The 13,155-nt window shown below is 49.7% G+C and overlaps 2 protein-coding genes across 10 annotated transcripts in view; both read left to right on the forward strand.

The window, feature by feature from the left end:
• NLRP1 (NLR family pyrin domain containing 1) overlaps positions 1-5,304 on the forward strand; it is a 32,302-nt gene extending 26,998 nt beyond the window's left edge. For 6 of the 9 annotated variants that reach the window (XM_012185551.4, XM_042255561.1, XM_042255563.1 and 3 more), the window contains 3 exons: positions 343-484; positions 3,644-3,688; positions 4,096-5,304. In XM_012185551.4, the coding sequence (XP_012040941.3) occupies positions 343-484; positions 3,644-3,688; positions 4,096-4,412 (504 nt within the window). In that variant the 3' untranslated portion in view covers positions 4,413-5,304. The remainder of the gene's footprint in view (positions 1-342; positions 485-3,643; positions 3,689-4,095) is intronic. The other 3 variants (XM_042255560.1, XM_042255565.2, XM_042255566.2) reach the window with 3 other exon arrangements.
• A 5,691-nt stretch (positions 5,305-10,995) lies between these two features.
• LOC105616457 (uncharacterized) lies at positions 10,996-12,646 on the forward strand. Its single transcript, XM_012186704.4, has 2 exons — positions 10,996-12,032; positions 12,109-12,646. Exon 1 carries the CDS (start codon positions 11,070-11,072, stop codon positions 11,433-11,435), a length of 366 nt encoding a protein of 121 aa, XP_012042094.4. The 5' UTR covers positions 10,996-11,069; the 3' UTR covers positions 11,436-12,032; positions 12,109-12,646.
• The last annotated feature ends 509 nt before the right edge of the window (positions 12,647-13,155 follow it).

A 13,155-nucleotide genomic window follows, 5' to 3' on the forward strand; every position in this document is an offset into this window, starting at 1 on the left:
CTCCATATTCCCCCACTCCCCCCCCCCAACCAAGAAAAGATTCCACACTCCCAGTACTGGGGGCCCAGGTTCAGTCCCTAGTCAGGGAACTAGCCCCCACTCTCCACAACTAGAGAAAGTCTTTGGGCAACAACAAAGACCCAGTGCAGCCAAAAATAAATAAAGATTTTAAAAAGAAAGAAAAAAGCAGGATCTAAAGATTGACTTCAGTCCAGGAGATGGTCAGAGTTGAGCAGGGCCAACTGAGGTTAAGCAGGGCCAAGTGAGGTATCAGGTAGGGAAAGATCTTATTAGCAGGCTGAAAGGTAGCTTCTCGCTCAGTGATTCTCTCTCTCTCTGCAGGAATTGGAGCTCTGCTATCGGAGCCCCAGAGAATCTCAGCTGTTCTCTGAGTTCTACGTTCGCCATTTGAGGTCAGGGATCAGGTTGCAAATAAGAAGCAAGAAAGATGGGACTGTGGTGTGGGAAGCCTTGGTGAAGCCAGGTAAAGTCAAGTCCAGCGAGCACAGAGGTGGGACAAGAGAAAGTCAAAGAGTGTGTGTGTGTGTGTGTGTGTGTGTGTGTGTGTGTGTGTGTATGAAAGAGAGAATTTGTATTATCACAACTTGCTGGTGAAAAGAAATAGTCCACGGGAGTTCTGTGCCTTTTCCTAGTGACAACAACTGATAGGAGCAGAACTGGAACTCGGGTTCAGTTCAGTTCAGTCGCTCAGTCTTGCCCAACTCTTTGCAATCCCATGCGCTGCAGCACTCCAGGCTTCCCTGTCCATCACCACTCCTGGAGCTCACTCCTGGAGCTTGCTCATACTCACGACCATTGAGTCGGTGATGCCATCCAACCATCTCATCCTCTGTCATGCCCTTCTCCTGCCTTCCATCTTTCCCAGTGTCAGGGTCTTTTCCAATGAGTCAGTACTTCGCATCGGGTGGCCAAAGTATTGCAGCTTCTGCTTCAGCATCAGTCCTTCCAATGAATATTCAGGACTGATTTCCTTTAGGATGGACTGTTTGATCTCTTTGCAGTCCAAGGGAATCTTAAGTCTTCTCCAACACTACAGTCCGAAAGCATCAATTCTTCAGAACTCAGGTTAACCTGACTGTAAGCCCTGTGCTCTCTCTCTCTCTTGCACCATGCGTGTCCACTCTGCCCTTGAATAGACTTTGATACCCACAAGATTTTTGGAAGTTTCTCATGAGAGCTTCGGAGAAGGCAATGGCACCCTACTCCAGTACTCTTGCCTGGAAAATCACATGGACAGAGGAGCCGGGTAGGCTGCAGTCCATGGGGTCGCTAAGAGTCGGACAGAGCTGAGTGACTTCACTTTCACTTTTCACTTTCATGCATTGGAGAAGGAAATGGCAACCCACTCCAGTGTTCTTGCCTGGAGAATCCCAGGGACGGGGGAGCCTGGTGGGCTGCTGTCTCTGGGGTCGCACAGAGTCGGACACGACTGAAGCGACTTAGCAGCAGCAGCAGCATGAGAATTTGGAAGGTAGATGAAAGAAGAAGAACTAGTGGCCAGACTTCCACTGCAGGGGGCACAAGTTCGATCCCTGGTTTGGGAACTAAGATCCCACATGCCATGCGGCCAAAGAAATAAAAGCGTAACAACTAGATGCTAGATGGTTGTATGCTTGTGTGGATTAGGCCAGTTCTGGCAATATCAGATACTCTAACCAGAATCATTCAGTTATTGTCAAGGCAGGCAAAAGGGAATCCAAATATTGAACTCTCAGAAATGGAAGAAACTTTACAGTCTCTTAATCCAACACCAACACCCCAAGAAACAAAATCTCCTGGACAGTCCTTCCTAGGACAAACAGCCTTTGTCAGTTGTTGGTCACATTCCATCCTGAGCAGCACAGGCATCACAGTGTGGTAGAAAGAGAATGGACTTTACTTGGTCCCAGCTTGGGTGCAGACACAGGCGGAGAACTCACCAGCCCTAGCTAGGGCCCTTACTTGCTGGGTCATCTTAAGAAAATTACCTAGCTCATTTGAACTTGGGTTCCTCATCTGTAAAGTGAGGATCACAATGCCTAACCTATGGAATTGTTGGAAAGATTAAATAAAATGAGGTATGTTCATGTCTCATGCTGTGGTCCCTAGTAAAAAGTGAAAGTGTTGGTCAGTCAGTCCTGTCCAACTCTTTGTGACTCCATGGACTGTAGCCCACCAGACTCCTCTGTTCATGGAATTCTCCAGGTAAGAATACTGGAGCAGGTAGCCATTCCCTTCTCGAGGGGATCTTCCCAACCCAGCGGTCGAACCTGGGTCTCCTGCATTTGCAGATGGATTCTTTACCATCTGAGCTGGAAATAGTAAAGGAAAGCCCAGTGGTCCCTAGTAAACAGTAGCAATATTATTCTTCTTCCTCGTATTAAGCCAACATCCTTGCCTATCTTGATTCTGTCCCTTGGAACTGACAGATCTATTTCTATTTCTAATCTGTTTCTCCTGGGAGAGCCCAGGAGAAAGCATCAAGAAGAATATCTCTTCAAGAAGAGATACTTGAAGACTGGGATCAAGGCCTCCCTTAAGTCTCCTCTTATGCAATTTAAATATCTCTACTTCCTCCCATCATTCCTCTTGTATTTTGGTTTTTAAGTTCTTTGCCATCTAGACACCTTCCTGGTAGATGTTCCCATTTACAGATGAGCCAGAATGGACTCCCTGAGTGTCCAGTCTTCGGGGAGGATGTGGAATACCCTCCTCCGTCCTCCAGTTGAACCTGAGGCTCCTGGAGCCACAGCTGGAGCTCCCCTGTCTTGTGCCCACCTGCACAGACCATCAGGTCACAGTGAATCTGAGTCTGCTCAGACTCTCAGGCCTTGTCCACAGGAGCTGCTGTAAACAGCCCCTTCCTTGCCTTATGCAAGTAACTGTCTAAGCCCCTTATTTCTGTTGTTTTGGTATTGAAATTATCCCATTACTCCCAAGTGCTAAGGTTTTCCTGATTCCTTTTTTTAAGTTATTTATTTCTTTGGCTGGGCCAGTCTCAGTTGCAGCATTGCAAAATTTTAGTTGTGGTACATGAACTCTTAGTTGCAGCAGGTGGGATCTTATTCCCCAAGCAGGGATTGAACCCAGGCCCTCTGTATTGGGAGCACACAGTCCTAGCCACTGGACCACCAGGGAAGTCCCTAATCTTCTGACATCAAAATTCAGAACAGATTTATCTCTGTGAATCTAGAAGGCCAAACATGGGCAAGGAGGTAGATGTCTGTTCAGAAGTTTAAGACGTCCTTAAACTATTTAAGGACATCTTAGATAGTTTAAGCTATCTAAACCCTGGTTAGTTCTCTATCAGGGTTCCCTTCAGGACAACACCGGATAAACCATGTCTGGTTTAACAACAGCTGAGAGAAACTGCTGTTGTTCACTTGGATGCCTCCTATCTCTCTCCCACCCTCTTTCTAATCATGGCCTCTGGGCCTCAGTTTTCCCGTATGCATAAGGAAGGGATGCACCTGGATAATCTCTAAAGGCCCTTCCAGCCCTTACTCCAGATTCTATCAGAATTTATCCGTAGCGTGTTCTCAGAATGAGAGACTCTCAGAAGTAGGTAGGAGTTTAGAGGAGTATCGTGTGTGTAAATAACCAGCACTGTTACAGATGCTTCTTCATCTCTGCTTCCCTCCAGGAGATCTCAGACGGGCAGTTACTCTGGTCCCTCCAGGCCTCAGAGGTCAGTAACAGCTGTTAGAGACCACATGAGCTACTGGCAATTCTGGGGTGTACTTTCAGGTCCTGGAGAGTTGGGAAGAGAGGAAGGAAAGACTCTCTCATCGTAAACCTCACAAGCAGTCAGGCCTTGGAGAGTTCTGTGTGCCCCAGGCCCCTTACTCCTGCCCATGGGGGCCTTGGCACCTCCCACCAAACCACCTTCAAATGCCTCCACCAAGAACCCCACCCCAAGCTCAAGCAGAATGGACAGGTGCTGATGTGAGGGTGGGCAAAAGTGGCTTTCTGGTGGTCAAATGCCTTTACAGGGCAGAAGGAAGCCAGGGATGCAGATGAGCTGAGCGAAGAGAAGTGGAGATGGAGGGTCAGAGGAAGGGGCAGTGGTACGAGCCTTTCTTTGTTTGTTTCCAGCCTCACCTGACTCCCCAGCTGCCCTGAGATTGAGGCACTTTGTGGACCGATATCGGGAGCAGCTGGTGGCTCGAGTGACATCCGTGGAACCTGTCCTGGACAAGCTGCATGGACTGGTGCTGAGCGAAGAACAGTATGAGGGGGTGCGGGCGGAGGCCACTGCACCAGGCCAGATGCGGAAGCTGTTTGGTTTCAGCCGATCCTGGGACTGGGCCTGCAAAGATCGCCTCTACCAAGCCCTGAAGGAGACCCATCCTCACCTAATCATGGAACTCTGGGAGAAGTGGGGCAATGAAGAGACCAGGTCGGGCTCCTGACAAGCTGGGCTGTGAGTCCCGGCTCTGCCTAAGAGCACGTGGGTCTGTTGTTCATCGGGAAACAAGTTACCATCCGAGTTGCCTTCTAGGCCTAAAGAAAACTTCATGATGCCTTCGCTGGGCATTACCTTGCCCTGCCCAGGAAAGCCACACAGGAACCCAGACGGCCTCCCTTGGCTTTCATGGACCAGCTGTCCAGGTGAAGCGACAGCATCTCAGAGAATGTCCATCTGGAGCTGGCAGGACTTCTGCAGACCTTGTAGCAGCCTAGCCCAAGAGCCTGGTCCGCTGGCCACAGCCGCCAAACCCAGAGTCCTCCCTGTGCTCGCCAGATGCAGAGAGGAGCAGAGAGAACGTGGGCCTGGGGGCATCTGGCTGGAGATAGGCAATGGAAATGGACACCTTGGGGGTTTTGAGTGGCTTGTGAACAGGAACAAAAAGAGGTTGGTTTTTCACTTGTCCAGCCAGGGTTGGGACACCCACGCTCCCCTCAGGGCCCTCCTAGGGTTCATTCCCAGGAGAGCTTGAGCCCACCCACCAACCTGTAGACAGGCCAAGAAAAGAAAGGGACGCAGAGGCTCCTCCATGCAGAAGGTGTGACTGAGGGTGTCTCTACTTTCCAGGCTCCCCCAAACCCACAACCCCAGGCCCACCCATCAAAGGGGCTATGAAGAGGGAGGTTTACCCCCAAAGCTCCAAGGCAACCCCTCCTCAAAGACAGTGGCTGGAGGGCTGCGGTCCCACTCCCAGAACATCCTGTTGCACACAGACCAGCAAACTCATGGGATAATGCAGAGATGTCTCCCCAAATCACAAAATATTTGAGCGCAGAAACTGACTTGGCAACAACTCCCAAATAAAGTCAGGGGAAATGTCGTGGTGCAAACCAAAACTTCTGGTTGATGTCAGCTGTCAGTCATGGGTTGTTCGTTTCTACAGGGAGAACAGATAACAAAGGTCAGACAGGCGGGTGCGCAAACTATACACGCTGTTCCCCCAAACCACGAGATGACAGAGTATCAAACACTCCAAAACACAAGCCCTCTATTTTCACTCACACCCGCCCGGCCTTTCCGCTCCCAACTGGCCCCAAGGCCTGGAAGAGCTGAAGTGTGCATGAGTTCCAGAATGATCGAGAGGAAGCAGAGACCACAGCTGGGGATAGGGTGGCCCCAGGATACGCAAAGGTGCCCAGGCCGCCCAGTCTTCCCACAAGCTCTTGGAGGAGCTCAGGCCTCTGGCAAGAAGCCTCCTGGGGGCGCATCCAGCTGAGTTTTCTCCCTAGCTAGGAGGGTGGCGACCGGAGACCTCCGCAGACTAAGTGTGGGAAAAGCCCAGGTGCAGCGCCACCACGGGGTGTGCTCCGGGCCAAGACCCGCTCGTGGGACCGCAGGGAGAGGAGGCAGAGGTCAGGGGTGAGGGTGTGTGAGGAAGGGTCTGCCTGCTCTGCCCTCTCCCGCGGGGCTCCCCTACTCACTTCCCTCCCTTCCAGTGCATTGCATCTCTCATTCCGGAGGCCCAGTAATCTATTCGCAAATGGGGAGCCATCTTCATGGCAGCCAACTGAAAAGAGGGCCGGGTCTTGGGGGAGGAGAATGGCCCAAAACAAAGGCAGGTCCGGAACTGGGGGAAAGATGCTTGACTACTTTGGATCCGAATCCTAATCACCAACAGTTGGGGTACTGAGGGAAAGCCAGTGAGCTGGGAACCAAATCCTGGCTTCACCCACTAGATGTGGTCCTGGAAAAGCCTAAATCGCTGCGAACTTCAGTTGTTGGGTCTGTTAAAGGGGGATAACGATACTTACCTGAAACGGTTGAGGATGGCATGGACTGATGCGTAAGGTGAGTCCACAGCTACTGATTCAGTGAACAACTGTCAGTCAGTCAACAAATCTTACCTTCATTGTGCCTGAGGATGTTCTAGGTGAGCAGTTTATATTCCAGTGGTAAGGAAATATTCACAGAAATCATAAATCCATTTTGGACTTCCCTGGTGATAGAGTGGATAAGAGTCTGCCTGCTAATACAGGGGATCCGGGTTCAGTCATTGTTTGCGGAAGATTCCACATGCCTCAGAGCAACTAAGCCTGCAAGCCACAGCTACTGAAGCCCCTATGCCTAGAACCTGTGCCCCGCAACAAGAGAAGCCAGCACACTGCACCTATGGAGTCGCCCCTGCTTGCTGTAACTAGAGAAACCCTGAGAATGGCAAGGAAGACCCAGCACAGCCAAAAATGAGATACATAAACTCATTTAGAAGAGAATTTCACATACTCAAGTACTTCTACGAAAACAAAAATTGGAGAGGGTGATAGTCGGGGGTGAGGGAACAGCATACAACTCTAGAATGCTCAGGGGGAAAGGACTTTCCTGAGGAAGCGACATTCATGAAGGATTTTCCTGAGGAGGTGACATTTGAGTCAGACCTTTGCCCACAGACATCCTTGCTGTCGGTAGTACTGCTACCGCTTTGTGCCCTAGAAATGGAGAATTCTGATAACAGCCTTAGGTATCTCCTTTCGCACCTTTTTCCTATCTCTGATGTTTGTCGTTTAGTCGAGGAGTTGTGTCCGACCCTTTTGTAACCCCATGGGCTGTAGCCCACCCAGCTCCTCTGTCCACGGGATTTCCCAGGCAAGAATACTGGAGTAGGATGTCATTTCCTACTCCAGGGGATCTTCCCAACCCAGGGAATGAACCCACACATCCTGCGTCTCCTGATTTGGCAGGCGGGTTCTTTACCACTGAGCCACCTGGGAAGCCCTATCTCTGTAATCATATATATGTTTATGTACCCACTGACAAAATCTTTCCTGGACCGAACTTTACTCAGGCTCTTCTGAATCTTCTTCCCAGCTGGGCCTTTACTCTTGGACTTCTGTGTCGGTTTTTTTTTTTTTGCATTGTTCAGGTTTAGTTAGAACCCTACTAATTTAGTTTATCCAGAATCGCCCACCCTTGATACCTGATTAAACTCCTCATCCTCCACATGATATCTGATCACTCCGGCCTGCCTTCAGCAACAATCCTGTTGGCAAAGAATTACCCAACTCTCCCAGTAGTTTTCCACTGACAAACACACCACCAGCACCACTACCACTGCCCCATCTCCCAGCCAGCCCACTCTGTCCTTGGCTATAAACCCCCAACTTTTCCTTGTATTCAGAGTTGAGCCCAATCTCTCCCCTCTGCCGCCAAATGCTATCACAGAAGTTCCTATACCTATCACAATGTAGTTGTTGTTTAGTCACTAAGTCGACTTCAACACTTTTGCAGCCTCATGGACTGCAGCCAGCCAGGCTCCTCTGTCCATGGGATTTTCCAGGCAAGAATATTGGAGCAGATTGCCATTTCCTTCTCCAGGGGATCTCCCCGAGCCAGGGATCAAACCGGCGTCTCCTGCTTGGCAGGCAGATTCTTTACCACCGAGCCACCTGGGAAATCCATCTATCACAGTAGTTCTCAATAAATTCTGCCTTACTATTTGAACAATTTGTCATGAATAATCTTTTTCTTTAAGAACACACACACACACACACACACACACACACACACACATGGTTTGTGACTATCTTACGAAACCCCTCGTCACACACACACACACACACACACACACACACACACACACACAAACAGTTTGTGACTGTCTTATGAAATCCTCCCAGGTCGGGACACATAGTATTTCGAGGCAATGCTGATGTGTCCTCATTTGCCTGGCAAAGCAATAAAGCTATCCTTTTCTACATCACCCAAAACTCAGTCTCTGAGATTTGATTTGGCACTGGTGTACAGAGAGGCCAAGCTTTCAGTAACAAGGGGAAGAGGCTTGCAGCGCGATGGACACTGGGTATTAGTCAAGAGTCCTGTCTCTGTCCCTGGTTTCTTAGCAACCACTGTTGAGCATGTGGTTGCTAGGCAATGTGGGGCCATCCAGACACTTGGGTACTGTCCTTAGTCTGCATGGGCACCAATCAGAACATTGCAGGATATTGTTAATCTGACAAGTGGCAATTGGACCCATTTTTAGATTTTCTCATCTATTAATTGCTTTTGTTGCACAAAAAAAAATAGTATAACAATGGTAAACAAAGTCTGGAAAAATTAGAAATTGCCCTATGATCTCACCATCCAAACAATTTAAAAATGAACATCTTTACTCTTCCTGTTCTAACCTTTCTCTGCAGGAATACATTTTCATCTTGTCACCCTAGCACATGTGGTTTTAAATCTTGTTTTTCTGACTTTGATTTAGAGCATGACAAGCACCCCTCAAGCTACTTGAGAGTTTTGAGAATAATTTCTCTGATGCCTCTGTGTGACACCATGCAGTGGACTGTTGTTGTTCAGTTATTAATTCATGTCCAACTCTTTGCAACCCCATGGACTGCAGCATGCCAGGCTTCCCTGTCCTGCACTGTCTCCTGGAGTTTGCTCCAACTCATGTCCATTGTGTCAATGGTACCATCCAACCATCTCATCCTCTATTGTCTCCTTCTCTTGCTGCCCTCAATCTTTCCCAGCATCAGGTCTTTTCTAATGAGTAGACTCTTTGCATCAGGTGGCCAAAGTAATGGAGCTTTATCCTCAGTCCTTCCAATGAATATTCAGGGTTGATTTCCTTTAGGATTGACTGGTTTGATCTCCTTGTTGTCCAAGGGACTCTCAAGAGTCTTCTCCAGCATCACAATCAACAGCATCAATTTTTCCACACTCAGCCTTCTTTATGGTCCAACTCTCACATCCGTACGTGGTTACTGGAAAAACCATAGCTTTGACTATACGGACCTTTGTCAGCAAAATGATGTCTCTGCTTTTTAATACGCTGTCTAGGTTTGTCATAGCTTTTCTTCCAAGGAGCAAACGTCTTTCAATTTTATGGCTTCAGTATCCACACTATCACTTAATTAAGTATTCTCCTCTTGTTCCAACATTGAGTTTGCTCCAGTTTCTTTGCCATGGTAAACAGTATGAATCTTTCTGCCAAAAGCTTTTCTTTACCCTTTAGACTGTTGACTTGAAATCAATATGAAGGGGTGAGATGATTGTATCAAAGCACATGAATATCCTCATGACTTTCTGTCTTGCTAAACTGCTACTAGAGTTCCCTTTTTTCTACATCCTGACCAACATAGCCATTCTGACAGGTGTGCAGTGATATCTCATTTTTGTTTTCTGGACATTTCATTTAAATGTATCATACAATCTGTGTCCATGTTCATCTGGTTTTTTTCACTTATTATAATGTTTTTGAGGTTCATCCACATTGTAGCATGTTTCAGTAGTTCACTCCTTTTTATTGCTGAATATTATCTGATTGCATAGATAGTCAACATTTTGTTTATCTATTCACCATTTGATTGACATTTGGATTGTTCCCAGTTTGGGGCTATTACCAATAACACTGCTATGGACATTCATATAGTCTCTACACAGACATATGTTTTCATTTCTGTTGGATAGAAACCTTGAGGTAGAATTAATTCCTGGGTTGTATGGTAAGTGAATGGTTGAATTTTTCATGCAGTTTACCAGACTGTTTTCCAAAGTTGCTGCACCATTTTACATCCCCAACAACGGTTCCATATACTCCACCTCTAGGCAACTAGGTGCTCTTTCAGCTAGACTTGCTAAACTGTGAGACTGCGATCCTGCTGCTGCCAACCACCATTCATTCACTGCGATTCATTCATTCAACAAATTTTTTCTGAGTACCTACCACTATGCACTATGTGGTAGACTCTGGCCCCACAAGAAATCCCTGAAAGCTCTGTGAGATGGAGAGAGATAGCACCCTGATGACATTGTTTCAGCATGCTAGTTCTGGTTCCCCTGGGCCTTTCAGTTGCAAGAGGGAATGAGTTCCTAACGGCAGAGTAGGGTCTTCAGCAACTGGCAGGGCCTGCCATGTACCCCTCCCAACCACTAGGACCCAAGTAACTCCTAGTGGCTGCTTTCCCCAATTCCGCAAGGGAACACCAACCAGCTTTGGAAAGGTGGGTGCAACAGACATGCCAGAAGAAGCACCACCACTGCTGACTGTACTACCTCTGGGCTTGAGACTGTGGGAGACTTTGTTTTGTTACTCTTTTTGCAATAGTGTTTTCGAACTTTTGCGTTTTCCACAAAGATTATGTATTAATTTCTTTATGTATTAAATGTTTTAATTTTAAAAGATCACATAATATTTCTTTTGAAAGGAGAAATAAACCCCCAGGGAGCTCCGCATTGAACTGGGATCCTGCATTTCAGCCTCTTCGGCCCCAAGTCCCCTTTTCTCCCTCCTGGGTCCTAGTTAGCAGCTCGCACCCCCACCGGCTTCCTGCATCACCCCTCACCCCCCGCCCCCGGGTCATTTTGCCATGGAAACAAGACAGGTTACACAGAGACTCCCAAGGCGCCAGCCCTGGAGCATCCTGGAGGTTGAACCCGGACAGCCAGCCTCTGCAACAGTCTGGGAGCTGAAGCGCGAGCCAGAAACAAGAGGTTCCACGACTGAGGCAGACGTGGCGCAGACCCTGCAGAGGCCCCCGGCTCCGCCCCCACCCGGGTGGTTGAAATACAGCCGCAGCCCCGCCGTCGCCGCCCACTGCGCCTAGACCTTGCCAGGACCGGACCACTCAGAACCCACATACCCGTCTCCCCGCATTCCTCGCCAATGGCTGACCAACTCTATCAGCGCAAACCCTGGAACCCCGAGCAGCTTCGCCCGGACCCCGACTCTGACTCCGAAGGCCTGTTTGACAAGGCTCCTCCGGAAGAGCCCCCCGCTGTCCGTGGGCCCAAGTCGGCGTGGGCCGGGGGCAGGAAGGCGGGTCGGCGCACTGGCGGGAAGGCGCAGGGGGCCCGCCCCAGGCAGCCCCCTAAGGGCGCGACGCGCCCCCAGCCCCAGGAAGAGGCCCCTCCATTGGACGAAGGCTGCTATCTCGACCATTTTCCGCACCTCTCCATCTTTATCTACGCGGCCATCGCCTTCTCCATCACCTCCTGCATCTTCACCTATATCCATTTACAGCTTGCCTGATTGGCACGGGCGGGACGGGATGCGCGCAGGGCTGAAGCGGGAGGGAAGGGAAAGGAAGTGCTCAGCATTTTGTGCCTGGAGACGCCCCGCACGCCCTTCGTCTAGCTTTTGACGCTTGTGTCTTTTCTTCTCTGCTTGTCACCACCTTTGTCTAACTGTCCATCGATAGAAACATCCAAAGCAGCTGTCGCTAATGAAATAAGCACCTGGAGACGAGGGGACGGGGACACAGTCAGACTCCAACGTTTAGAATCTTCGCAGTGAGATGGATCCCCATTTATAATGAAGATAATGTCTCTGTACCCTACCGCTGTGTGAGGTGGGGGCACGCAGAGGGAGCCTGTCGTTTATGTGTCTGGGGCGTGTACAGCGAGTCCAACCTTCTGTTTTTTAAGGGATGAGCCGACCCAAGCCCGCAGCCTTCCGGAGAGGGCCCAGAGGGGAGGGTCGGCGCCCTGGCCTGGGCTGGGCCGGAGCCCTGTGATGCATCGCCTGACCCCCCCTCCCAGGAGCCAGCTGTGCCCCCCACCCCACGCCGAACTGGCGCAGACAGAACCCGGCGCGTGGGACCTGGCGGACCTGAGCGCGCAGCACCCAGTGAGTGGCGTTTGTCGGGGTAGCGCACCACCTCCCGAGACTTGAGCTCACCGGTACTGCGTTTTCCCTGCCTTAGGCTTTGATGACGCTATCGATGTCGGGACCGAGCGGAAACAAAGCCGAAGGAGCTGTTCTGCCCGGAAGTCATGGTCTCGTCGTGTCCTGGACGCTTGGGACCAACGGCTGCAGACCTCCAGGGACGCGCGAGCCCATAGCTTGCACGCGGCGCCGCGCAGAACGAGGCTGGGGCCCTGGCTAGGGGTCCAAGAGAGGATTGCCGTTGCGTCTTTAGGAATTGCGGGGGTGGGGGTTGCTTATCCTGGCCCGGAGCCCTTCCAGAGCCTCGCAAAAGGGAGTGAGATTTCTAATTGATGAGAATTCGCGCTAGGAAATCACCCAACCTCTAGGGGTTTGTCATCTCATACCCAAAAGGCCTAATACCAAAACCCACCGTGACAGGTTGTTTACCCACATGCTGTCTTATTTACCCACATGCCGTCTGTTTTCTCATGAATGTTTAATGTCAAAATATAGCTCTCTACTACAGCGTATACTTTACTTGGAAATGTCTGCAATTGTGGTACCTCTGATGGAATAAATTCTTTTTCAGTCTCCTCTTTCTGTCCTTTATTCACCCACCAAACTTCCTATTCCGCTTCAAATTTCACCCCATAATCTTCGTGTCCCTACTGTCCCTCCAAAACCAATTTCATCCCATTACCCAGCATTCCAAGATACAGAGTCTCTCTTCACTGCTGCTGCTAAGTCACTTCAGTCGTGTCTGACTCTGTGCAACCCCATAGACGGCAGACACCGTCCCTGAGATTCTCCAGGCAAGAACAGTGGAGTGGGTTGCCATTTCCTTCTCCAATGCATGAAAGTGAAAAGTGAAAGTGAAGTCGCTCAGTCGTGTCCAACTCTTAGCGACCCCATGGACTGCAGCCCACCAGGCTCCTCCATCCATGGGATCCTCCAGGCAAGAGTACTGGAGTGGGTTGCCATTGCCTTCTTCGCTAAATAGCTGTAAAAAGAAAATTGTTCAGTCTTGCCCAACTCTTTGCAATTCCAAGGACTGAATTCCCCAGGCCAGAATAATGGAGTGGGTAGCCTTTCCCTTCCCCAG

The sequence above is a fragment of the Ovis aries genome, chromosome 11 (assembly GCF_016772045.2).
Source record: "Ovis aries strain OAR_USU_Benz2616 breed Rambouillet chromosome 11, ARS-UI_Ramb_v3.0, whole genome shotgun sequence".
Classification (NCBI taxonomy): domain Eukaryota; kingdom Metazoa; phylum Chordata; class Mammalia; order Artiodactyla; family Bovidae; genus Ovis; species Ovis aries.